This window comes from Salvelinus alpinus, chromosome 2 (assembly GCF_045679555.1).
Source record: "Salvelinus alpinus chromosome 2, SLU_Salpinus.1, whole genome shotgun sequence".
Classification (NCBI taxonomy): Eukaryota; Metazoa; Chordata; class Actinopteri; order Salmoniformes; family Salmonidae; genus Salvelinus; species Salvelinus alpinus.
This window is the reverse complement of record NC_092087.1, coordinates 101848630-101875851: the sequence shown is the minus strand read 5'-3', so window position 1 is coordinate 101875851 and position 27222 is coordinate 101848630. Positions and strand designations below refer to the sequence as shown.

The 27222-nt window shown below is 40.9% G+C and overlaps 3 protein-coding genes across 13 annotated transcripts in view; 1 reads left to right on the top strand and 2 right to left on the bottom strand.

Annotated features, from left to right (window-relative positions):
• Positions 1-27222, bottom strand: part of LOC139546522 (zinc finger protein ZFP2-like) — a 415728-nt gene that overhangs the window by 17134 nt on the left and 371372 nt on the right. For 2 of the 7 annotated variants that reach the window (XM_071355038.1, XM_071355048.1), the window contains exons 2-4: positions 9924-10125; positions 9392-9489; positions 9079-9256 (exon numbers count right to left, since the gene is read on the bottom strand). The exons of the other annotated variants lie outside the window; for them this stretch is intronic. In XM_071355038.1, the coding sequence (XP_071211139.1) occupies positions 9079-9256; positions 9392-9489; positions 9924-10125 (478 nt within the window). The remainder of the gene's footprint in view (positions 1-9078; positions 9257-9391; positions 9490-9923; positions 10126-27222) is intronic. 7 annotated transcript variants of the gene reach the window in all.
• Positions 1-27222, top strand: part of LOC139546469 (piggyBac transposable element-derived protein 4-like) — a 226838-nt gene that overhangs the window by 189466 nt on the left and 10150 nt on the right. The gene's annotated exons all lie outside the window — the stretch shown is intronic.
• LOC139551999 (uncharacterized) overlaps positions 16242-27222 on the bottom strand; it is a 16491-nt gene continuing 5510 nt past the window's right edge. The window contains exons 2-15 of the mRNA XM_071363341.1: positions 27060-27219; positions 26545-26642; positions 26238-26415; positions 23884-23944; positions 22903-23193; positions 20856-20957; positions 20597-20744; positions 20193-20488; positions 19883-20090; positions 19657-19788; positions 18050-18192; positions 17730-17942; positions 17396-17631; positions 16242-17237 (exon numbers count right to left, since the gene is read on the bottom strand). Of these exons, the coding sequence (XP_071219442.1) occupies positions 16603-17237; positions 17396-17631; positions 17730-17942; positions 18050-18192; positions 19657-19788; positions 19883-20090; positions 20193-20488; positions 20597-20744; positions 20856-20957; positions 22903-23193; positions 23884-23944; positions 26238-26415; positions 26545-26642; positions 27060-27219 (2901 nt within the window). The 3' untranslated portion in view covers positions 16242-16602. The remainder of the gene's footprint in view (positions 17238-17395; positions 17632-17729; positions 17943-18049; positions 18193-19656; positions 19789-19882; positions 20091-20192; positions 20489-20596; positions 20745-20855; positions 20958-22902; positions 23194-23883; positions 23945-26237; positions 26416-26544; positions 26643-27059; positions 27220-27222) is intronic.

The following is a 27222-nucleotide window of genomic DNA, read 5'->3' as shown; positions in this document are numbered from 1 at the left end:
ACTCAACGTCAACAAAACAAAGGAGATGATTGTGGACTTCAGGAAACAGCAGAGGGAGCACCCTCCTATCCACATCGACGGGACAGTAGTGGAGAAGGTGGAAAGTTTCGAGTTCCTCGGCGTACACTTCACATACAAACTGAATTGGTCCACCCACACAGACAGTGTTGTGAAGAAGGCGCAGCAGCGCCTCTTCAACCTCAGGAGGCTGAAGAAATTCGGCTTGTCACCAAAAGCACTCACAAACTTCTACAGATGCACAAATCGAGAGCATCCTGTCGGGCTGTGTCACCGCCTGGTACGGCAACTGCTCCACCCACAACCGTAAGGCTCTCCAGAGGGTAGTGAGGTCTGCACAACGCAGATCACGCAGATCACCGGGGGCAAACTACCTGCCCTCCAGGACACCTACACCACCCGATGTCACAGGAAGGCCATAAAGATCATAGAGGACAACAACCACCCGAGCCACTGCCTGTTCACCCCGCTATCATCCAGAAGGTGAGGTCAGTACAGGTGCATCAAAGCAAGGACCGAGAGACTGAAAAACAGCTTCTATCTCAAGGCCATCAGACTGTTAAACAGCCACCACTAACATTTAGTGGCTGCTGCCAACATACTGACTCAACTCCAGCCACTTTAATAATGGGAATTGATGGAAATGTATGTAAAAATGTATCACTAGCCACTTTAAACAATGCCACTTAATATAATGTTTACATACCCTACATTATTCATCTCATATGTATATGTATATACTGTACTCTATATCATCTACTGCATCTTGCCATCTTTATGTAATACATGTATCACTAGCCACTTTAAACTATGCCACTTTATGTTTACATACCCTACATTACTCATCTCATATGTATATACTTAATTTATCATCGAATCACAGCCTACTTCAACTTCGCCAAATAGGTGATGATTAAAAAAAGTGCATTGCTGAAAAAAGCACAACTCTGCACAAATGTATCCAACTATAAACATCAACGCCTTTCTTTAGGTCTGGAGACATGCTTGGCCAGTCCATCACATTTACCATCAGCTTCTTTAGCAAGACTTTCTTAAAATCAATGCACAGAAGTTTTTTTTTAACCTGCATATTTAGTTAAGAAATTCATGTTAGCAGGCAATATTAACTAGGGAAAATGTGTCACTTCTCTTGTGTTCAGTGCAAGCAGAGTCAGGGTATATGGAACAGTTAGGGCCGCCCGGGCTCGTTGTGAACTGTGAACTAATTTGCCAGAATTTGCCAGAGTTGAAGTCGGAAGTTTACATTAACTTAGGTTGGAGTCATTAAAACTAGTTTTTCAACCACTCCACAAATTTCTTGTTCACAAACTATAGTTTTGGCAAGTCGGTTAGGACATCTACTTTGTGCATGACACAAGTAATTTTTCCAACAATTGTTTATAGACAGATTATTTCACTGTATCACAATTCCAGTGGGTCAGAAATTTACATACACTAAGTTGACTGTGCCTTTAAACAGCTTGGAAAATTCCAGAAAATTATGTCATGGCTTTAGAAGCTTCTGATAGACTAATTGAAATAATTTTAGTCAATTGGAGGTTTACCTGTGGATGTATTTCAAGGCCTACCTTCAAACGCAGTGTCTCTTTGCTTGACATCATGAAAAAATCAAAAGAAATCAGCCAAGACCTCCGAAAATAATTTGACTTCCCAAGGATGAACCAGACTTCCACAAGTCTGGTTCATCCTTGGGAGTAATTTCCAAATGCCTGAAGGTACTACGTTCATCTGTATAAACAATAGTACGCAAGTATAAACACCATGGGACCACGCAGCCGTCATATTGGCTCATTCATCCCCCTCTTCTCCCCTGTAACTATTCCCCAGGTTGTTGCTGTAAATGAGAATGTGTTCTCAGTCAACATACCTGGTAAAATAATAAATAAATAAATACAGCTACGGAAGGAGACGGGTTCTGTCTCCTAGAGATGAACGTACTTTGGTGCGAAAAGTGCAAATCAATCCCAGAACAACAACAAAGGACCTTGTGAAGATGCTGGAGGAAACAGGTACAAAATGACCTATATCCACAGTAAAACGAGTCCTATAATCGACATAACCTGAAAGGTCGCTCAGCAAGGACGAAGCCCCTGCTCCAAAACCGCCATAATAAGCCAGACTACAGGTTGCAACTGCACATGGGGACAAAGATCATACTTTTTGGAGAAATGTCCTCTGGTCTGATGAAACAAAAATATAACTGTTTGGCCATAATGACCATCGTTATGTTTGGAGGAAAAAGGGGGAAAGCTTGCAAGCCGAAGAACACCATCCCAACCGTGAAGCACGGGGGTGGCAGCATCATGTTGTGGGGGTGCTTTGCTGCAGGAGGGACTGGTGCACTTCACAAAATAGATGACATCATGAGGAAAGAAAATTATGTGGATATATTGAAACAACATCTCAAGACATCAGTCAGGAAGTTAATGCTTGGTCGCAAATGGGTCTTCCAAATGGACAATGACCCCAAGCATACTTCCAAAGTTGTGTCAAAATGGCTTAAGGACAACAAAGTCAAGGTATTGGAGTGGCCATCACAAAGCCCTGACCTCAATCCTATAGAAAATGTGTGGCCAGAACTGAAAAAGCATGTGTGAGCAAGGAGGCCTACAAATCTGACTCAGTTACACCAGCTCTGTCAGGATGAATGGGCCAAAATTCACCCAACTTATTGTGGGAAGCTTGTGGAAGGCTACCCGAAACGTTTGACCCAAGTTAAACAAAAACAAAAGGCAATGCTACCAAATACTAATTGAGTGTATGTAAACTTCTGACACACTGGGAATGTGATGAAAGAAATAAAAGCTGAAATATATCATTCTCTCTACTATTATTCTGACATTTCACATTCTTAAAATAAAGTGGTGATCCTAACTGACCAGGGATTTTTTACTAGGATTAAATGTCAGGAATTGTGAAGAACTGAGTTTAAATGTATTTGGCTAAGGTGTATGTAAACTTCTGACTTCAACTGTAATTATGACATAACATTGAAGGTTGTGCAATGTAACAGCAATATTTAGACTCATCTATAAAATATTTAGATATATAAATATTTAGACTTATGGATGCCACCCGTTTTATAAAATATGGAACGGTTCCGTATTTCACTGAAAGAATAAACTTTTTGTTTTTGAAATGATAGTTTCTGGATTTGACCATATGAATGACCTAAGGCTCGTATTTCTGTGTGTTTATTATATTATAGTTAAGTTTATGGTTTGATATTTGACAGAGCAGTCTGACTGAGCGGTGGTAGGCAGCAGCAGGCTCGTAAGCATTCATTCAAACAGTACTTTCCTGCGATTGCCAGCAGCTCTTAGCAATGCTTAAAGCACAGCGCTGTTTATGACTTCAAGCCTATCGACTCCCGAGATTAGGCTGGCAATACTAAAGTGCCTATAAGAACATCCAAAACAAATGTGTATGTGTCAGCATATGGTCTCACAAGGGGTCTGAGGATCTCATCTCGGTACCTAATGGCAGTCAGGCTACCTCTGGCGAGCACATGGAGGGCTGTGCGGCCCCACAAAGAAATGCCACCCCACACCATGACTGACCCACCGCCAAACCGGTCATGCTGGAGGATGTTGCAGGCAGCAGAACGTTCTCCACGGCGTCTCCAGACTCTGTCACTAATGTCACATGTGCTCAGTGTGAACCTGCTTTCATCTGTGAAGAGCACAGGGCGCCAGTGGCGAATTTGCCAATCTTGGTGTTCTCTGGCAAATGCCAAACGTCCTGCACGGTGTTGGGCTGTAAGCACAACCCCCACCTGTGGACGCCGGGCCCTCATACCACCCTCATGGAGTCTGTTTCTGACCGTTTGAGCAGACACATGCACATTTGTGGCCTGCTGGAGGTCATTTTGCAGGGCTCTGGCAGTGCCCCTCCTTGCACAAAGGCGGAGGTAGCGGTCCTGCTGCTGGGTTGTTGCCCTCCTACGGCCTCCTCCACATCTCCTGATGTACTGGCCTGTCTCCTGGTAGCGCCTCTATGCTCTGGACACTACGCTGACAGACACAGCAAACCTTGCCACAGCTCGCATTGATGTGCCATCCTGGATGAGCTGCACTACCTGAGCCACTTGTGTGGGTTGTAGACTCCGTCTCATGCTACCACTAGAGTGAAAGCACCGCCAGCATTCAAAAGTGACCAAAACATCAGCCAGGAAGCATAGGAACTGAGAAGTGGTCTGTGGTCACCACCTGCAGAATCATTCCTTTATTGGGGGTGTCTTGCTAATTGCCTATAATTTTCACCTTTTGTCTATTCCATTTGCACAACAGCATGTGAAATTTATTGTCAATCAGTGTTGCTTCCTAAGTGGACAGTTTGATTTCACAGAAGTGTGATTGACTTGGAGTTACATTGTGTTGTTTAAGTGTTCCCTTTATTTTTTTGAGCAGTGTAGTTAAGTTTATGATTTGATATTTGACAGAGCAGTCTGACTGAGCGGTGGTAGGCAGCATCAGGCTCGTAAGCATTCATTCAAACAGCACTTTTCTGCGTTTGCCAGCAGCTCTTAGCAATGCTGGGATGCACAGCGCTGTTTATGACTTCAAGCCTATCAACTCCTGAGATTAGACTGGCAATACTAAAGTGCCTATAAGAACATCCAATAGTCAAAGGTATATGAAATACAAATGTTATGGAGAGAAATAGTCGACGCGTCATAATTCCTATAATAACTACAACCTCAAACTTCTTACCTGGGAATATTGAAGAACTGGGAATACTGAACCACCAGCTTTCATTTGTTCTCATGTTCTGAGCAAGGAAACTTAGACGTTAGCTTTCATACATAGCACATACTGCACTTTTACTTTCTTCTCCAACACTGTGTATTTGCATAATTTAAACCAAATTGAACATGTTTCATTATTTATTGATGTATTATATTAAGTTAAAATAAGTGTTCATTCAGTATTGTTGTAATTTTCATTATTACAAATTAAAAAATTATAAAATCGGCCGATTAATCGGTATCGGCTTTTTTTGGTCCTCCAATAATCGGTATCGGCGTTGAAAAATCATAGTCGGTCGACCTCTAGTCTGAGCACCGATGGAGGGATTGTGCGTTCCTGGTGTAACTTGGGCAGTTGTTGTTGCCATCCTGTACCTGTAGGTGTGATGTTCAGATGTACCGATCCTGTGCAGGTGTTGTTACACGTGGTCTGCCACTGCGAGGACGATACGCTGTCCGTCCTGTCTCCCTGTAGCGCTGTCTTAGGCATCTCACAGTACGGACATTGCAATTTATTGCCCTGGCCACATCTGCAGTCCTCATGCCTCCTTGCAGCATGCCTAAGGCACGTTCACACAGATGAGCAGGGACCCTGGGCATCTTTCTTTTGGTGTTTTTCAGAGTCAGTAGAAAGGCCTCTTTGGAGTCCTAAGTTTTCATAACTGTAACCTTAACCTCTACTTCAATCACCCTCCCGGATCCGGGATCCTCCTCATCAAAAAAGCTGACTAGCATAGCCTAGCCTAACGGGACAGGGATATCATATAATATAATTTTCATGAAATCACAAGTGCAATACAGCAAATGAAAGATAAACATCTTGTGAATCCAGCCATCATTTCCGATTTTTTAAATGTTTTACAGCGAAAACACAATATGTATTTCTATTAGCTAACCACAATAGCCAAACACACAACCGCATATTTTCACCATGTTTCATGTTTCATCATTAGATGCTACAGTCCTCCTTTAATGCAGCTGGTGGCCACACCAGATACTGACTGTTACTTTTGATTTTGACCCCCCCACTTTGTTCAGGGACACATTATTAAATTTCAGTTAGTCACATGTCTGTGGAACCTGTTCAGTTTATGTCTATTATTGAATCTTGTTATGTTCCAACAAATATTTACACATGTTAAGTTTGCTGAAAATAAACGCAGTTGACAGTGACATTGTGTATTTGCAATATTTCAACCAAATTGAACATGTTTCATTATTTATTTGAGAGTAAATAGATTTTATTTATGTATTATATTAAGTTCAAATAAAATTGTTCATTGTTCATTCAGTATTGTTGTAAATGTCATTATTACAAATATAAATATAAAAATGTGCCGAGTAATCGGTATTGGCTATTTTTGTTCCTTCAATAAATCCGTATCGGCGTTGAAAAATAATAATCGGTCGACCTCTAGTACACACCCCAACCAGAAGTTATGGATTACAGGCAATATCCCCACTGAGCTAAAGGGTAGAGCTGCCGCTTTCAAAGAGCGGGACTCTAATCCGGAAGCTTATAAGAAATCCTGCTATGCCCTCCGACGAACCATCAAACAGCCAAAGAGTCAAAACAGGACTATGATCGTATCGTACTACACCGGCTCTGAGGTTCGTCAGATATTTGCAGGGCTTGCAAACTATCACACACTATAAAGAGAAGCACAGCCGCGAGCTGCCCCGTGACACCTACCAGATGAGCTAAATTACTTGTATGCTCGCTTCGAGGCAAGTAACACTGAAGCATGCATGAGAGCATCAGCTGTTCCGGGTCAACATTCCCAAGGCCGCAGGGCCAGACGGATTACCCGGATGTGTACTCCGAGCATGGCCTGACCGAGTTTGTAATACCAACATGTTTCAAGCAGACCACCATAGTCCCTGTGTCCAAGAACACTAAGGTAACCTACCTAAATTACTACTGACCCGTAGCACTCACGTCTGTAGCCATGAAGTGCTTTGAAAGGCTGGTCATGGCTCACATCAACACCATTATCCCAGTAATACTTAGACCCACTCCAATTTTCATACCGCCCCAACAGATAATGCCATCTCTATTGCACTCAACACTGCCCTTTCCCACCTGGACAAAAGGAACACCTATGTGAGAATGCTATTCATTGACTACAGCTCAGCATTCAACACCATAGTGCCCTCAAAGCTCATCACTAAGCTAAGGACCCTGGGACTAAACACCTCCCTCTGCAACTGGATCCTGGACTTCCTGACGGGCTGCCACCAGGTGGTAAGGGTAGGTAACAACACATCAGCCACGCTGATCTTCAACACGGGGGCCCCTCAGGGGTGCCTGCTCAGTCCCCTCCTGTACTCCATGTTCACTCATGACTGCACGGCCAGGCAGCATCATAAAGTTTGCCGATGACAACAGTGGTAGGCCTGATCACGAGCAACGATGAGACAGCCTATAGGGAGGAGGTCAGAGACTTGGTCGTGTGGTGCCAGAATAACAACCTCTCCTTCAACGTGATCAAGACAAAGGAGGTGATTGTAGACTACAGGAAAAGGAGCACCGAGCACGCCCCCATTCTCATCGACGGGCTGCAGTGGAGCAGGTTGAGAGCTTCAAGTTCCTTGGTGTCCACATCACCAACAAACTAACATGGTCCAAACACACCAAGACAGCCGTGAAGAGGGCACAACAAAGCCTATTCCCCCTCAGGAGACTGAAAAGATTTGGCATGGGTCCTCAGATCCTCAAAAGGTTCAACAACTGCACCATCGAGAGCCTCCTCCCTGGTTGCATCACTGCCTGGTACGGCAACTGCTCGACCTCCGACCACAAGGCACTACAGAGGGTAGAGCGTATGGCCCAGTACATCACTGGGGCCGAGCTTCCTGCCATCCAGGACATTTATACCAGGCGGTGTCAGAGGAAGGCCCTAAAAATTGTCAAAGACTCCAGCCACCCTAGTCATGGACTGTTCTCTCTCTTACCACACGGCAAGCAGTACCACACGGCAAGCGGTACCACATGGCAAGCGGTACCACACGGCAAGCGGCACCACATGGCAAGCGGTACCACACGGCAAGCGGTACCACACGGCAAGCGGTACCACACGGCAAGCGGTACCACATGGCAAGCGGTACCGGAGCACCAAGTCAAGGTCCAAGAGGCGTTTTTTTTGGTTGCGTAAACAACAACAGTAATTGATGTTGGGGATGCAGGGCAGCATTCATATATGGTCGATTCCGTGGGAAAGTCAACCTGAACATGTGTAACGGGGGTGAGAACGGGCCGTAAACTCACTCCACAGCGAGCTTGAAACGTCACAGATGGAGATAACCAACAGGTACCTTTTGTATATCTTCAATCTGTTCATTGTCAAGGAGGACGGTCACGTGTGTTGAGAAGCAGAGGATAACTAGTTTGAGCCAAGTATGGGGACAGAGGAGGAAGCTAAACTGTTAGCAGCACATTCATGTCAAAAAAGTTAGTAATTTCCAAATGAAACAATGTTCTTTAAAGTCTATGTTGGAGTTCAGCCTTCACTTGACCTGATAAAGTAGGAAATTAAATTAATTTTGTCCATTACAGAGACGGAGGCCAAGTCTCACAAAAAATGCTTTTCATTTATACATATTTCATGGCTTTTAGAAAAGGCTTACAGAGATTGTTTTAAACAATACATTTGTTGTGTAGATCAGATGTTAATGAAGCAATACAGGCCACATTGAAGTGTCTGGAGTTTAGTTTGTGTGTTCTAGAGTCTTGTAAAGATAAGGGGGTTGACTGGGACAGGCAATGTAACATCCATAATGTTTTTAGGGAAAGATTTTGTGAAACATGTGTAACGGATGTGAAATGGCTAGCTGGTTAGCGGTGGTGTGCGCTAATAGCCTTTCAGTCGGTGACGTCACTTGTTCTGAGACCTTGAAGTAGTGGTTCCCCTTGCTCTGCAAGGGCCGCGGCCTTTGTGGAGCGATGGGTAACGATGCTTCGTGGGTGACTGTTGTTGGTGTGTGCAGAGGGTCCCTGGTTCGCGCCCGTGCCGGGGCGAGGAGACGGACTAAAGTTATACTTTTACACATTCACCTTACATCAGATCATCTTGAAACTTTCTCTCTAAAGCTAACTTTCACCAAGGTTTTATATGGTCTATTGGTTTCTCTCTTTTCATTGGCAGAATCCTTTTTCAGTGTTATGATATTCATAACATCCATGTCCACCAGTCCATCTTCATGTCAACTAACAGAACTCTGCTGGTTGTCCTGGTAACAAATACCAGTGGGCAGATCTATTGTATTTGTTCGAACTAAACTACAGCACTTACTTTGATGTGTCAAATCTGATCCTTTCTTCTCTCCTCCTCCTCTCACAGTTCCACTCAGCCTCGTTGATTTCCTGCAGTCCACCAGCAGCACAGACAACCTCTTCATACCCAGCAGTAAGGCACTACCGGGAGAGGCACGACACGGGGACTCCGGGAGGGTGAAAGGGCTAGCATTGTCCTGGTAACCATAAAGAGGGGACACGGACACATATCATTATGGATGCTGATGTCACTGTAGTCATAAAGTGCTTTACAGAAACCCAGCCCAGACCCAGATAGAGCAAGCTGTATGCTAGACCAAACCAAGCTGTACCATCTGGTGTTCTGATCTGGAGAGACTCTTCTCTGACTCGTCAGCATCAGGATGTTGTTGAGGCTCCCCAGAGGATCCACAATAGTCATGTCTCTCTCCTGTATGAATGAGAACATCAAACAGATGGTAAACTTATGACCATCTATTACAATCATAGAGTCTTACAAGAGGCATGAACATGTCTAAAAATGACCACTTTCATCATGATTTTGTCAAATATTGTTTGTGTTGTAAATGTAAAAGGGTCATTCACCTAAATGGGTGCCTTTTACGTCCCTTTGATATTTTAAGTAGAAATTATGCCTGTTATTTTAGATGAAGTGTACTTTAATATAGACCACCTGGAGAATTCAATATATCTCGTTTAAAAGTCCCAAAAATATATGTACCAATGGCAGATCGATCCTTTAACAATTCCTACAGTACTGAACAACATATTCAAGTGTAGAACTTCAGTAGAATGCCCCTTAAAAACCCCACATTAGTTCAACAACGGCATAGTTTGTGCCCCTGTTTTTAAGTCAGTACTCACTGTGTGTAATCTGATCTTCAGCCTCCTCCCTTTTCACTCCTAAAACGTCTTCCTCCTCCTCTTTTATTGAGATAGCCTCCTCTTCCTCTTTTACTCCAAAAGGTTCTTCCTCTTCTTTCACTACATTCTCTTCTTTCAATGTTATGGCATCGTCCTCCTTTTTGATTCTGAAAGCTTCTACCTCCTCTTCCACTCTGACAACCTTCCCATCTTCCTCTTTCACTGTAATATCATCCTCTTCTTCTTTCAATGTGATCGCCTCCTCTTCCTCCTTTTTCATCCTGAAAGCTTCTTCCTCTCCTTTCATCAGAGCTTCTTTCTCTGTCTAATTTAGTGAGCTCATGCCAGGTCGCAGTTGTAAATGAGAACTTGTTCTCAACTACTCTACTTGGTTAAATAAAGGTGAAATAAATAAAAATAAAAAATGCTCAGGGAGATTAGCCTAGTGCAGTACCAATGTAACAGATTTGCTAATGTAATAAGCAAATTGCGTTTAAATGAACAAGTAGATACGTAAACAGAATGATGTTCTAAAACACTAAGATTAATATACACAAGATTGGTCTAAAGATCTTAAATGTTTCGGTTTTATGTTCGCTAGCAAACCACCGCGGTGGGTGAATCAGAAGCCTTTTGTCGCTGTTGAAGAATCCTCCCGTCCCGTCCACTAGATTATACGTCACACAAGAACCATCAACTGAAAGACTCATATCGCCGTCTGCTGCCTGGAGTAGGTAACGCAGACTGGGAAAAAATCCCCATTACAATGTTTATTCTGGCAAACAATGTCATAAGAAGTCATTTAAAAACAACCAGATGTTATGTTTTCTCTTCCTTCTTACAGCCAATACTTTCCTCCAGGGCTGGTCTGCCCATTAGGCAGGATTAGGTGACAGATTGAAGAGGGTGGCATATTCCGAGCTAAATTGACCAAGGCTCATCTGGTGGTATAATTTGTATTCATTTTTGCCATAGTTATTCTGAACCTACTGCCTGCAAGTTGTCGTTATCTACACCCAAAAAATGAAAATATCTTCTCCGATATCTCAAATATTTTCCTCAGACTTCAAAAGTGGTCTCCTGATGTGGTTTAATTATTGTTGTGGACTTAGAACATCCAATGTTGTTGTTTTTCTATTAACAGTGTGATTTTGGAAGCGAAAAACAGAAAAACAGCGACAATCAGAAACCTTGAAAAACTAAACGTAGAATATAAATTAAAGATTAGGTCCCTGAATGGTCAAAAACCTCTTCAAATAGAAGTACGTTAATAGCACAAAATATCTTACAGGTAGGCCATCTCTCACTCTCTCTCATCATGTCACAAGCTGAGAGGCTCCCAGAGGCAGGGCAATAAAAGGCAGAGGCTCACTCAACTGCCCCTCCCCTCTCCAACAGCCATCAACCCAGAACATCCTGAAGACAGAACATCTAAAAGATAATCTGGGAATCCTTTCTTCCTCATGGAGCTTTTCAAAAGTGGGGTGAATATTCAATGTGAAGTTTGTACAGTGCATTCGGAGAGTATTCAGACCCCTTGACTTTTTCCACATTTTGTTACATTACAGCTTATTCTAAAATGTATTACTTAAAATTTTCCCTCATGAATCTACACACAATAACCAAATAATAATTGAATTTACCACAAGTGGACTCCAATCAAGTTGTAGAAACATCTCAAGGATGATCAATGGAAACAGGATGCACCTGAGCTCAGATTCACATCTAATATCAAAGGGTCTGAATACTTACGTTAATAAGGTTTTCTATTTTTTGTTTTTAATATATTTGCAAAATTTATAAAAACCTTTTATCGCTTTATCATTATGGGGTATTGTGTGTAGATTTCTGAGGAAATAGTTTTATTTAATCCATTTTAGAATAAGACATCATAACAAAATGTGGACAAAGTCAAGGGGTCTGAATACTTTCCAAAGGCACTGGAAGTGGTTGAGAAGAGAGCATCATTGCTATATTCTAATTAAAATCATTGACCCATAAGAGAACACATGACCAAAGCAAGGCGTGACCCATATAGAATTAAAACAACATTATTCTTAATGAGAAATATAATCTAATAAACAAATGTTTGCATAATCAAAGACATGAAAACATTGTATTTAGCTAGGCTTTCATATGGCCAGGAAGGTCACTGAGAATAACAATAGACAATAGTTATTGTTGCTAGTTTAGGGATGAAGATAGTGAAGGTTCATGAATGTTAAAGATGTGTTCACAGTGTGGATTTTGACAGAGGGGGATTAGAACACCAAAGTAATAGTGGTACAAAAGATCATAAAGGTCATTTAACATTCGTGTTTAGGGAGAAATAACTTTTTGGAAACCACTATTCACACTATGTACAGACATAGAAAACCATCACGTCAAGGAGGTGTAACAGTGATGAATGGCTATTCAATGTACAACAGTAGTCTTCTGTAACAAGCAATACCTGGTAAATATGTTTACATACATCCATGACTGAATGGTTTCATGAACTCCTTTAAAGGTTTTGTAAGTAAATTGTAACCGGTCCTCAATCAGCAGTCTGAATTAACCTAGAGGCACCAAAACATCAACTTTTAGAGAAGTTTGGAGATTATTCCACAAGTAAGGTGCTAAGAGCTGATTTACCTAACTCTGTACAGACCAAAGGAATTCCCAGAGCTAGCCATCCCTGAGACTGTGTATGATAACACCAACTCTTACCTCTAATGGTTATTGTAGATGTTAGCTACAGAGGGAGTTACTGTCAAAGAGATTTATAAATGCAAAGAGAGCAATGAATGGACCTACGTGACCACAAAGAGGGTCAGCCTACTTCCTGATGGAGAATGCAGGGAGGTGTACTGAACCTGTACCCAGAATAAAACAAAGTGCATTATGGTCAAATGCATCTAATGGCTTTAATGAATTGAATGATCTGCTTTGTACTATTAAGCAAGAGGCCTGACCTATTTCTATAGAAGAAGACCCTTTTCATACTCAGCATCTTAATTAACTAACTGATCAATATGTTTTTAAAAGACAGCTTAATGTCTATACAGAAACCCAGCCTAAAACACCAACTCAGCATCTTAATTAACTAACTCATCAATATGGTTTTTAAAAGACAGCTTATTAACATCAGATACACCATACAATGTACATACACTTCAATCATTAATTATTATGTTATGTGACAGTAGCATAAGTATACAGAACCAGTCAAAAGTTTGGACACACCTACTCATTCAAGGGTTTTTCTTTATTTTCACTATTTTATACATTGTAGAATAATATATGAAGACATCAAAACCATGAAATAGCAGTGAAGTCCTATTACCAGATAGGAAGTAGCAGTGAAGTCCTATTACCAGTCAGATAGGAAGTAGCAGTGAAGTCCTATTACCAGTCAGATAGGAAGTAGCAGTGAAGTCCTATTACCAGTCAGATAGGAAGTAGCAGTGAAGTCCTATTACCAGTCAGATAGGAAGTAGCAGTGAAGTCCTATTACCAGATAGGAAGTAGCAGTGAAGTCCTATTACCAGTCTTGTATGTATCAGTTCATGAGGGTTGCCTAATCACACATATGACATTTTGGAAAGATGTGACCTTTTTAACCCCTCAAAACAGCACCTATGACCTCAATGTAAGGCACTTCCGGTTGTCACAGGAAGCTACAATTAAACACATTTCCTCACTGGGACACCCGTTTACATAATCCTGAGTTTCAAGCCTTTATGTTAAAAACTGATTGATTTTCAGAGGGTTGAATACCTCTTTTAGGGTCAACTTAACCACTTCCGGTTGCTCCAGGAAGCTGAAAAACAACACAGGTAATCGTTATAGTAGCCTGATTAGTTGTCATTGATGATCGTTTTCTAGGGTAACCCTAACCCACTTAGTCATCCAGTTGAATTTCGAGCAGCAGGCAATGTATTCCTAAGGGGAGAGAACTAAGGCACATTTAGGAATTGATTCACTGTTAAGGGTTCATTTCAAATGGTCTGAGTAAATAAGGAGGACCTCCCAACCATTCCTGTGGTTGAATTGTGTTTCTAGCCTCCACGGTTTGCCTGCTCTAACCCAAAAGCACCTTAAATTTAGGCCAGGCTTCATTCTGGGCCTAGAATGTACACACTCTCTCCCTATCTTAATGGATAACTTTATGAAATAGATTCTCTCTCTCTCTCTCTCTGTGACAAAAGACAACAGACATGGCATTGACTCAAATCAAATGTATTTATAAAGCCCTTCTCACATCAGCTGATTTCTCAAAGTGCTGTACAGAAACCCAGCCTAAAACCCCAAACAGCAAGCAATGCAGGTGTAGAAGCATGGTGGCTAGGAAAAACTCCCTAGAAAACTCCCTCCAAAGGTCATTCTCTTAGCCTCTCAAAAAATGTCTGACAGGGATAAATTCAAAACTACAGAGACAATTTAAGCCCTTCCTGTGGCTCCAGGGCCATAGCTTCAATCAATAAAGGTAATCCTTATAGTAGCCTGATGAGCTGTCATTGTAGGTGATTTTGCAAGGCAAATCATTCAATGTGAGGACCTGACATTTTCAGTCAAACTTGCTTAACATATTACAGAAATTACAGTTTTTGAATTTTTAAAGAGAGGTTTGTTGGGTTCTGAGAATATTTGTCCGTCAAGTTCTTACTCTAATATTTGGAACCAAACATGTTAATGGATAGTATTGTGTCCCATTAGATTTCAAGCAGATGGACCTAGCAGTCAAGAGAGAAGTAAGGTACATTTTGGAATTTATTCACTGTTAAGGGTTCATTTCACATGGTCAGAGAATATGAGGACTTCAAAAACATTCCTGTGGTTTAATTGAGTTTCTAGCCTCAACGGATTGGCCGCTGTTACCCAAAATCACCTTAAATTTAGGTCAGGCCTCATTTTGGGCCTACTTTTTTGTCTTGAGAGAAAACAACCCATGCTTCCTATGAACACAACTTTTTCAACATTTCAAGATAGCAGTTTGTTCAATAGGAGAACAGGGCTCTGGCGGGTTAGGTTTAGGAGAAAATGGACCTCAAGAACAAAATAAACGGGCGCATGTTCTCCAACTCTATTGCTCCTTTGGATACATCTTTATGAAAGCTAATCTACTGGAAGTGAGGAGACATTCCCAAAAGGAGGGGGTAAAGGTTATTGTAGAATAAAAAGGTAAAATTAACATTTTCACATGTATGAGGAGGAGGGACACTGCGGTGAGAACGGAAGACTAGGGCGCGGGCCCGGGTGGAGCCGCCGTGGGTGCAGATCTTGATGGTAGTAGCAAATATTCAAACGAGAGCTTTGAAGGCCGAAGTGGAGAAGGGTTCCATGTGAACAGCAGTTGAACATGGGTCAGTCGGTCCTAAGAGATGGGCGAACGGCATTTGGAAGGGAGGGGCGATGGCCTCCGTCGCCCCCGGCCAACCGAAAGGGAGTCGGGTTCAGATCCCCGAATCCGGAGTGGCGGAGATGGGCGGCACGAGGCGTCCAGTGCGGTAACGCGACCGATCCCGGAGAAGCTGGCGGGAACCCCAGGGAGAGTTCTCTTTTCTTTGTGAAGAGCAGAGCGCCCTGGAATGGGTTCGCCCCGAGAGAGGGGCCCAAGCCCTGGAAAGCAATGCGGTTCCGGCGGCGTCCGGTGAGCTCTCCCGGGCCCTTGAAATTCTGGGGAAGAGGGTGTAAATGTCTGGGGATGTTTAAAAATGGAAAAAGCTCAAAACTTTCCCAAAATGCTCTCAAATTATAGGTCTAGTCACACTGGAACAGAGCATTTTTGATACATCACTGTGACTGTCCAATCTATGGATCTATGCAGCCTCAAAACAAGCTTGTTTTTACTGTATGTTCAAATCATTGTCCATTTTCGTAATACCTAATAAAACAAAATTGTATTCAGTTTACTGGATTTTAGGTGCACCTTACCAATCACATGAATCATCTCCTTTCCTCTTGCTGGCTTCTCCACTTGTCACAGCAGTGGAGCAGTGTAAACATTAATCTTTTAATGATTTCTTGACTGTTTGATAGTAGATCCCTGAATGGTAAAAAAAAAAAACTCTCCAAATAGAAGAAGTATGTTTGTAGCTCAAAATATTTTACAGATATATCTTACTGATATTTTGACCATATCTGACAGGCTCCCAGAGGCAGGGCAATCAAAGGCTCCAGCTCACTGAACTGCCCCTCCCCTCTGCAACAGAAGATAACGAAATGTTGACATCCTGGGAAGATCACCTCCAAAGGTCATTCTCTTAGCCTCTCAACAATTTTCTGACAGGGAAACATTCAAAACTACAGGGACAAACAATTGCTTCTGGCCTGTTCGGTTGCATTTGACTTTATTATTGTACCAAAACTTCTCAGACTAGAAAATACAATTAGAAAGTACATTTAGAAACTATGATTAGAAACTATGGCCAACTATATTCAAACTATGATCATAAGCGATAATTAAAAATGGTGAGAAACTATGAATAAACTGTGAACAACGATGAAGCCATGTTTGTGTGTGTGTGATGATCTATTATTTAATATTGCACATTCTCTTTCAATATGTATAACAACAGAAGAAAACAAAATGTTGACAGGCTGGGAAGATCACTTCCAAAGGTCACTCTCTTATCTCCGCCACAGCACCACCCAAGGGGGGTTGTTTAGAGACCCATCAGATTTCAAGCTGACGGACCTAGTTGTCAAGCCATTCCAAAGCTTCTCCTTCTCCAACAAAATATTTTCTTGACACCCCATAGTCAAATAACAGTTCTTGTTGCACCTGAATGTCTCGTAGGGCAATGAAAAGGATGATGTTCCACACTTTGCCATCCTCTTCTAATTGCTGAAGCTGACCCTTTATGTTGCTTCTCTTTCTGGAATGATTTATCCTACGTCCAATTGTGTCCATCTCTGGGTGGCAAGGGCAGGGCACAGTCTTTGCATCTATACAGTACGTTTTCCCTGACGATTCCTTGTAGAAGTAAAGGAACCCCATCTCGTCATTCCCTGTTGCTGCCAACAATTCTTTCCCCTGCTTCCCTGAGAGTGGGAGACCGTGGTAGTCACAGACAACTTCCCCTTTAGCAAATGGACGTGTCGTCATGACCTTTTTTCCTTTATCAGTGTCAGTGGCAATGTACAGTCCTTTCCACTTCTGGTACTTCACCAGCTTCTTAATTGCCTTGTTGTCTTTTGGTGTGTCAGTGTTAATTGAAGGTTGCCAGTAACAAAGGACATTCTCCACTTTCACTTTGTTCTTCTCCCTGTTCTGCCTTTCAATGTATTTCTCTACTTGACTTGCAGTGGGCTGTCTTCTGGGTAAGTGCGCTGTAACAAAAAAATAAGTGTTATTAATAATTTAATTTATTCAATAGTAGAAGCCCTTATCAAGTAGTACTTTATTTACTGACTAAATACAGTACATTTTTGTAATATATAATATAACAAAATTGTATTTAGTTTAGTGTATTTTAGCTGCTTCATACCGATCACATAATCACGTCTCATTTTCTCTTGCTGGCTTCTCCACTTGTCATAGCAGTATCTCTCATACGTTCCTGCAATCAGTCGTCTGTCCTTCGTCTTGATTGATTGTCCATCAATTGTGACAGGGAAGTGTTCATAGAAGAGTTTCAAGGTCTGTGCCTCATCCAACTGTTTGCTGCTGGACAATGCTCCTTTTCTCCCTGTGCGGGAGGGAGAGGGGCCTGCAGTCTCACTACTTGAAAAAGGGAACATAACAACACATTTGTATCTATATGTAGCAGCATTTACAAGACAATGTAAAGTGTAATTTATATAATTTGTGTAAATACTTACTCAGATTCAATGGACATGGCAACTTTGGAGATCAGCTTCATTTCCATGCAGGCATTGACTGTTGTCTTCAAGCAGTAATGCTTTTTAGTTGTAGCAGTTGTATGGGCCAAGTAGTCAGCAACAAGGGACATCTCTTGGTCTGTGAAGCTGGCTTTGGTATTTGTCTCAAAAACTTTTCTTGCTACCTGGCTCGTGATGTTGGGCAAGTTGTATCTGATGAAAGAACAAGAAAAACAGTTTGGTTTCAGAAAACTGTACTGTCAAAAAAAAAGTATTGTGGAATGATTAAACAGTGTTCTACTTAACAGTGGTGTACTTACTTGGCATGAAACCTTTGTAGGTCATTGGATGGGTTGTAGATGGGTTTCCCGGTTGTGGAAATGAAGAATCTCTCATCTTCTTGCATGTCATCAGAGTTTTTAAGAAAAGCTGGTCGAACATGTCGGTAGTACACATCGAACCACTGAAAATATAGACAACATTAATACATGTAAATAGGGGGCACCCGATTCACTTCTGGATAAAATCGTGCCCAATTTAAACGGCCTCGTACTCTGTCCTAGATCATATGATATGCATATTATTATTACTATTGGATAGAAAACACTCTGAAGTTTCTAAAACTGTTTGAATTATATCTGTGAGAAAAACAGAACTCATTTGGCAGGCAAACTTCCAAACAGGAAGTGAAAATTCTGAAATGGGTCTCTGTGAAAGGCATTGCCTATTCAATTGTCTTTTATTTATGGATCTGTATGCACTTCACACGCCTTCCACTAGATGTCAACAGGCAGTAGAACGTGGAATGAAGTCTCTAGCCTTTCCTGGGACCGGATGGGACTCGTTGGAGTGAGAGGTCAGCCATATTAGTAGTACTTGGCTACGCACTTCGGTTTGTCATATCGTTTTCTGCAATGCATTAGGTAGACACGAAGAAATGCTCCGTCTGGGAAGTTATTGGATTGATTTCTGAAAAACATCCTAAAGATGGATTCTCAACTGAGTTTGACCAGTTTATTCGACTATTATGACTTTTTGAATTTTTCGTTCATGCGTAAAATCTTCATGGACACGTGAGCTCCACTATGCAAGCCAAAGTTGCTAATTCGACAGAAGAAATGGACAATCTAAAACAAAACAACGATTTATTGTGGAATTAGGAATCCTGGCACTGCATTCTGATGAAAGATCATCAAACGTAAGGGAATATTTATGATGTAATTTCGTATTTTGGTGGACTCTTTGGACTCCAACATGGCGGAGAATGGCTGAGCGCTGTCTCAGATTATTGCATGCTTTGCTTTGTACTAAAGTATATATATTTTTTTAAATCTAACACAGCGGTTGCATTAAGAACCAGTGTATCTTTAATTATATATGCAACTTGTATTTTTCAGCAAAGTTTATGATGAGTTTTTCTGTTAGATTACGTGGCTGTCTAAAATTTCTCCGGACATTTTGGTGCCATTTGTGACCATGGCTGCAATGTAGAACCCAGATTTGTAACTATAAATATGCACATTTTCGAACAAAACATAAACGTATTGTATAACATGATGTCATAAGACTGTCATCTGATGAAGTTGTTCAAAGGTTAGTGATTAATTTTATCTCTATTTGTGGGTTTTGTGAAAGCTATCTTTGCGGTGAAAAACTGCCGTTGTGTTTTGGGCTATTGTGGTGAGCTAACATAAATATATGTTGTGTTTTCGCTGTAAAACATTTTAAAAATCGGACATGTTGGCTGGATTCGCAAGATGTTTATCTTTCATTTGCTGTATTGGACTTGTGATTTCATGAAAATATATTATATGATATTCCCTGTGGCGCTAGGCTAGGCTATGCTAGTCAGCGTTTCTGATGAGGAGGATCCCGGATCCTGTATTAAATCACATTCACAATAACAGATTGTAGTAAATATACTTACTGCGTGTTCCTCCTCATCTAACAAAATGGTTGCAACTTGCTGAGTTGCTGTTTCGTGCTTCTTAACACCGACGACAGTCCAATTCTCACCATCTGGCAACTTGCACGCGCTCCTCGAGAGCCATTCGCTCAGCTGCAATTGGAACAGTGACATATTAATAAAACAAATGCCAAAGAAGCAAATACAATTCAACATTATAGCAAATTTATGACATTAGTTAACTTACGGTCAAATGTTTGATCACTCCAGCCCTTTGGAGATGTTTGAGCATGAGCAAAGACTCAAGGTAGTACAGAACATGCAGTTGTTCAGTTTCCAGCAAGGATTCTTCATTCATGGCCATCCCAATGATACACAGAAATTCGTTCTTCGCCACCCTCAAAATTTCCCAACATTCTTTTGGTGTCTTCGCAACTGACACCATCTGTATGTATCTGCAGAAAAACATTAATACATACATTATTTTAAGAACGTTGATAATACACACTTATTTAAAATAAAATACAATTCTGTGAGGATCAATTGGAAATATATACCTTTTCCCAGTAGTTTCCTGAGACACCTGCTTGCTCATGGACTTCTGCAGTTCATTCAAGCAAAGGAGGAAATGCTTGCATTGCTCAAACACGGCTCTGTCTGTCTGAATAAGGCGTGTCATGTTGTAGCGAATAAATCTCTTCAAATTCTTCATGTAGTTGGCAATGGTTTGCTTCTTCTGTCCAATGTCTGCAAGCTTGGTAAAAAATGATCTGCTTTTTTCCAAGTTATTAACAAAATCCAGCGATGGTTTGTTTGAGTCCATGTAAAACAAAAACCTTGACACATTTGCAACCTGCACATGAAAATAATATTAATTACATAGTTAGTAACTACTTTAAAATCTATTAATTCTCATTAAAATATGTAAACGGTTAAATTAAAGTCAAATCTCTGTACATACCTCCTGTTTGAAATTGGGAATGTTGTTGTCGTCACGGAGATATTTCCCAAATCCAGCCAGCAGATCACAATCCAGAGGGTGCTTTTGGTATAAACCACTGCTTTGCATCCCCTTTCTCAGTTTGGTGTCCCATGACTGGTTCAATGGTCTGGAAAATATTTGGTATGCAGATTAGAATAAATAAAATACATCCATGTTTGCTTATATACTTCTACGTAGTACTTGTTAATGAAAATGATTTCTATTTGTATTTACTTACGGTTGGTACAACGCCGACTGGTCATCTTCCATGTTGACGTCTGATTCTTCATCTATATTTTCATCTGTAGTTGGTGCCAACACTTGAGCCACTTCCACTTGGCTGAAATATCATACAGATTAAAACCTGTTGAGGATGGGGGCGCTGTTGTCACTATTTATGCTAATCGTGTAATTTTTGAAACGGCTTCCCACAAAATTCTTGATCGTACAATATGCATATTATTATTATTATTGGATAGAAAACAGTCTATAGTTTCTATAGGAGTTGAAATTTTGTCTCTAAGTGGAACAGAAGTCATTCTACAGCAATTTCCCTGACATGGAGTCAGATTTCAGAAATTTTGGCCCCTGATCTGGAGTCAGTTAAAAGGCCGCAGTTATTGCTATGAGTATACGGACACTGCTTACGTCTTCCCCTGGATGCCTTTACGTGATGACGATTTGAATGGGGTCGATTGCGCGTTCACAGGCACTACAAATTAAAAAACCCTGTAGCTAGGAACTCTTTTCTTGCTGCGTAATGCGCCTGGAGGACATCGACCCGCACTTGTTCCAAGCATTAGTGGAGGGAGTAATATTACTCTGGTCATGTTTCTACTCGTTATGGGAGTTAAAAACATCATAAGGTAGTTAATTTAAAGCGTTTTATAGCAATTTATATCCGTTTAGTGCGATTTTGGGACATTTATTTCTGAAACGCTGTGAATTGCTGGGCACGCTTCCAGTTCATCCCGAACGCAGTTGGCATTTCCACATGGCAAGAGGACAGCTTTCCACCAAAAGACGATTAGACCCAAGAAAGGATCCTTTGCCCAAGATACTGATGGAAGAACAGCTCAAAGTAGGACATTTTTATTATGATAAATCGTGTTTCTGTCGAAAAATGTTAGTGGCTTAGGACGCCATGTTTTTTGACGTAGCTTCGCGCAAACTGTATTGAAAAGTAAGGATAATTTAAAAAATGTAATTCCGCGATTGTATTAAGAATTAAATTGTCTATCAATCCCTGTCCACCCTATATTTTTTAGTCACGTTTATGAGTATTTATGTATAAGAGTAGATCACTGTCTAATATGGCGCACGGACATTTTCTCACCAGCTGGGCTACATTTCACATTGTCTAACCATGATTTTGGTGGCTAAATATAAACATTTTCGATCAAACTCTATATGGATTGTGTAATATGATGTTACAGGAGTGTCATCTGAAGAATTCTGAGAAGGTTAGTGAAAAAATTTATATATTTTGGCGATGTTGACGTTATCGCTCACTTTGGCTAGAATCAATGCTGGGCTGCTATGTGCTATGCTAATATAACGATTTATTGTGTTTTCGCTGTAAGACACTTAGAAAATCTGAAATATTGTCTGTATTCACAGGATCTGTGTCTTTCGATTAGTGTATGCTGTGTATTTTTACGAAATGTTTGATGATTAGTAAGTAGGTAAACACGTTGCTCTATGTAGTTATTCTAGTCCATTTGTGACGGTGGGTGCAATTGTAACCTATGCCATCTACCTGAAATATGCACTTTTTTCTAACAAAACCTATCCCATACCATAAATATGTTATCAGACTGTCATCTGATGAGTTTTTTTCTTGGTTAGGGGCTATAAATATCTTAGTTTAGCCGAATTGGTGATAGCTACTGGTGTTGGTGGACAAATAAAAGATGGTGGATTATGCTAATGTGTTTTTAGGTAATAGATGTACATCTTTACATATTGTGTCTTCCCTGTAAAACATTTAAAAAATCGGACATGTTGGCTGGATTCACAAGATCTGTGTCTTTCATTAGCTGTATTGGACTTTAATGTGTGAAAGTTAAATATTTTAAAAAAATATTTTTTTTGAATTTCGCGGCACTGGTTTTTCAGTGGGGGTGGGGGGGGGAGTGCCGCTAGCGGCACCCTCATCCTAGACAGGTTAACAAAAACATTTATATTATTTTACAATCAAACATAATTGGACAACAGTTCAAATGAGTTCCAATAGCATGTAACTTGCACATATATTATTTTATCAGTGCAAAATAGTAGCTTACCCAGTTATTAGTTTGGCTTCTGGCTTGTTCGTAACAAAATGACCCATTTGTTCACGGTTCTTAATCAGAGGTTGGAGTGCGTCCTGTTGTGTCACAATACAGCTGAGTATTCTGTAGTCAATAATCCTGCCGTGCCAAAGATGCTCTATCATGGAGTCGCGGGAATTACGAACTTCCTGATCAATCTTTTGTTTTGATTCTGTCTTCATGCAGACTCTGCTGAGATGTATAGATATGTTTTCCTGGTTCTTCATGCAAAATCTGCACACAATAGGGATCCTTCTTTGTTTTCTGTAACACAGTGAATGCACAATAAGTACATGTAATGAAGTTATTACTTAAAACCTCTCTGGGATATGTGGGACGGTAAAAAAGCTCAAATGTTTACAAAAATGGTCTCAAATTAGAGACCTAGTCACACTGGAACAGAGCATGTGTGATACATCACTGTGACTGTCCAATTTATGGATCTATGCACGCTCAAAAATGTGAACATTTTGCTGAAAATTCAATTCAGTTTTTTTTCTTCAAATTAGTCTGCGGATGTCTAAAATCTCAAAAAAGCTCCAATGTTTACACAAATGGTCTCAAATTATAGCTCTAGTCACACTGGAACAGAGCATGTGTGATACATCACTGATCTATGATCACGGATCTATGCACCCTCAAAACTGGCTTGTTTTTACTGTATGTTCAGCCTCAAACCAAGGTTGTTTTTACTGTATGTTCAAATCATGGCCTATTTGTCTAAATTGTCTGGGGGTGTTTAAAAATCGAAAAAAGCTCAAAACTTTCCCAAAGTGGTCTCAAATAATATGTCTAGTCACACTGGAACAGAGCATGTGTGAGCTATGACTGTGACTTTCCTATTTTGGGATATATTCAGCCTCAAAACAGGCTTGTTTTTGCTTAATGGTCAAACCATTTTTTATTTCTCTCAATTGTTTGAGGGTCTTCAAAAATCAATAAAAAGTACTGTACTGGTGTCGTCTTGCTGGTTTGGACGTCCGTGGCTCTGGTTCCTCTGAGTCTGGTCTTTCTCCTGCCAAAGAAAAAAGTGTGTTTTTTAAAATAGAGACCCGAATGAAACCTCCACATGATAAAACGGCATTGCTACGAGGGTAAATCCTAATCAGATCCCTCAATAACCTAAGGCCAGTTTTAACAATCTTGGTGCGATTTTAAATCAAATGTTGTAGAGTTTACTGGTAATTACTAATATTTACATTACTTATTTATTCATTCTGTTTTACAAGTCAGAACACAAAAAACGAAACAGTTCTAAATATATAACTTTCAAAGCTGTATGATACAGAATGCGACCTACAGTCGCGGCCAAAAGTTTTGAGAATGACACAAATATTAATTTCCACAAAGTTTGCTGCTTCAGTGTCTTTAGATATTTTTGTCAGATGTTACTATGGAATGCTGAAGTATAATTACAAGCATTTCATAAGTGTCAAAGGCTTTTATTGACAATGACATGAAGTTGATGCAAAGAGTCAATATTTGCAGTGTTGACCCTTCTTTTTCAAGACATCTGCAATCCGCCCTGCTGTCAATTAACTTATGGGCCACATCCTGACTGAGGGCAGCCCATTCTTGCATAATCAATGCTTGGAGTTTGTCAGAATTTGTGGGTTTTTGTTTGTCCACCCGCCTCTTGAGGATTGACCACAAGTTCTCAATGGGATTACAGTCTGGCGAGTTTCCTGGCCATGGACCCAAAATATTGATGTTTTGTTCCCCGAGCCACTTAGTTATCACTTTTTCCTTGCGGCAAGGTGCTCCATCATGCTGGAAAAGGCATCGTTCGTCACCGAACTGTTCCTGGATGGTTGGGAGAAGTTGCTCTCGGAGGATGTGTTGGTACCATTCTTTATTCATGGCTGTGTTCCTAGGCAACATTGTGAGTGAGCCCACACCCTTGGCAAAGAAGCAACCCCACACATGAATGGTCTCAGGATGCTTTACTGTTGGCATGACACAGGACTGATGGTAGCGCTCACCTTGTCTTCTCCGGACAAGCTTTTTTCCGGATGCCCCAAACATTCGGGAAAGGGGATTTATCAGAGAAAATGACGTTACCCCAGTCCTCAGCAGTCCAATCCCTGAATGACTTTAGCTTCCCTCCAGGCCTGAGGGCACACACTTTCTAGTACGCTTAAATTAAAGACAAGGCAAATAGGAGTGGCAATATCGGCCGCTATTATCCTCAATTTTCCATCCACGTTGTCAGACACAGGTGACAAGTCATTGTTGATATTTTTGCCCAAAATGTCATTGAAGATGCTCCAAAGATTTTTACTATCATTCTTCATGTCATTTATCTTTGTTTCATAGTGTAGTTTCTTCTTCTTTTTATTTAGTCACATGATTTCTCAATTTGCAATACGTTTGCCAATCAGTTATACAGCCAGACCTATTTGCCATCTCTTTTGCCTCCCTCTTCATCATACCACTTTTTGATTCCTCATCAATCCACGTGGATTTAATAGTTTTTACAGTCATTTTCTTATCGGGTGCATGCTTATTAGTAACTGGGATAAGCAATTTCATAAATGTGTCAAGGGCAGCGTCTGGTTGCTCATCATTACACACCACGGACCAACAAATATTATTTACATCAACAACATAGGAATCACCACAAAACTTATTGTATGACCTCTTTTACACAATATTAGGCCCAGCCTTTGGAACTGTGGTTTTCCTAGACATGGCTACTATATTGTGATCACTACATCTGATGGATCTGGTAACTGCTTTCAAACACATTTCTGCAGCATTAGTAAAGATATGATCAAAACATGATGATTTCATTCCTCTACTGTTTGTAACTACCCTGGTAGGTTGACTGATAACCTGAACAAGGTTGACGGCACTGGTTACAGTTTGAAGTTCTCTCTTGAGTGGGCAGCCTGATCGCAGCTTTCCTCCAGTATTAGTTCATTAATTAACAGTGTCTGGAGTTTAGTTTTCCTGTTCTACAGTCAATGTAACATCCATAATATTTTGAGAAAACGTTCTTGAAAAACGAGCACCTTACATAGGATCATCTTATAACTGTCTCTCTAAAGCTAACTTCCATCAAGGTTTTATATGGTCTATTGGTTTCTCTATTTTCATTGGCAGAATCCTTTTCCAGTGTTATGATATTCATAACATCCATATCCACCAGTCCATCTTCCTGTCAACTAACAGAACTCTGCTGGTTGTCCTGGTAACAGATACCAGTCTATCTTCCTGTCAACTAACAGAACTCTGCTGGTTGTCCTGGTAACAGACACCAGTGGGCAGATCTATTGTATTTGTTCAAACTAAACTACAGCACTTACTTTGATGAGCCAAATCTAATCCCTTCTTCTCTTCTCCTCCTCTCACAGTTCCACTCAGCCCCGTTGTTTTCCTGCAGTCCACCAGCAGCACAGACAACCTCTTCATACCCAGCAGTAAGGTGCTACCGGGAGAGGCACGACACGGGGACTCCGGGAGGGAGGAAGGGCTAGCGTTGTCCTGGTAACCATAAAGAGGGGACACAGAGACATATCATTATGGATGCTGAAGCCACTGTTGTCATGAAGTGCTTTACAGAAACCCAGCCCAGACCCAGCAAGCTGTATGCTAGACCAGACCAAGCTGTACCATCTGGTGTTCTGATCTGGAGAGATTCTTCTCTGCCTCGTCAGCATCAGGATGTTGTTGAGGCTCCCCAAAGGGTCCACGATAGTCACGTCTCTCTCCTGTGTGAACGAGAACAGCAAACAGACGTAAACTTATGACCATCTATTACAATCAAGAGGCATGAATATGTCTAAAATGGCCACTTTCATCATGATTTTGTCAAATATTGTTTGTGTTGCAAATGTATAGGGTCAATTCCACAAAATGGGTGCCTTTAACATCCCTTTGATATTTTAAGTAGATTTTAAAAGCCTGTTATATTAGATGAGGTGAACTTTAATGTAGACCACATGGAGAATGAGAATTCAATACATCGAAGTCCATAAAACATATGTACCAATGGCAGATTGCCCCTTAAACAATTTCCCCAGCACTGAACAACATATTCAAATGTAGAACAGAAGTAGAATGCCCCGTTAAAACAACACATTAAATGAAGAACTTCATAGTGCCCCTGTTTTTCAGACAGTACTCACTGTTTGTAACCCGATCTTCAGCCTCCTCCTTTTTCACTCCCAAAACGTCTTCCTCCTCTTTTATTGAGATAGCCTCCTCTTCCTCTTTTACTCTAAAAGGTTCTTCCTCTTCTTTCAATGTTATGGCATCTTCCTCCTTTTTGATTCTGAAAGCTTCTACCTC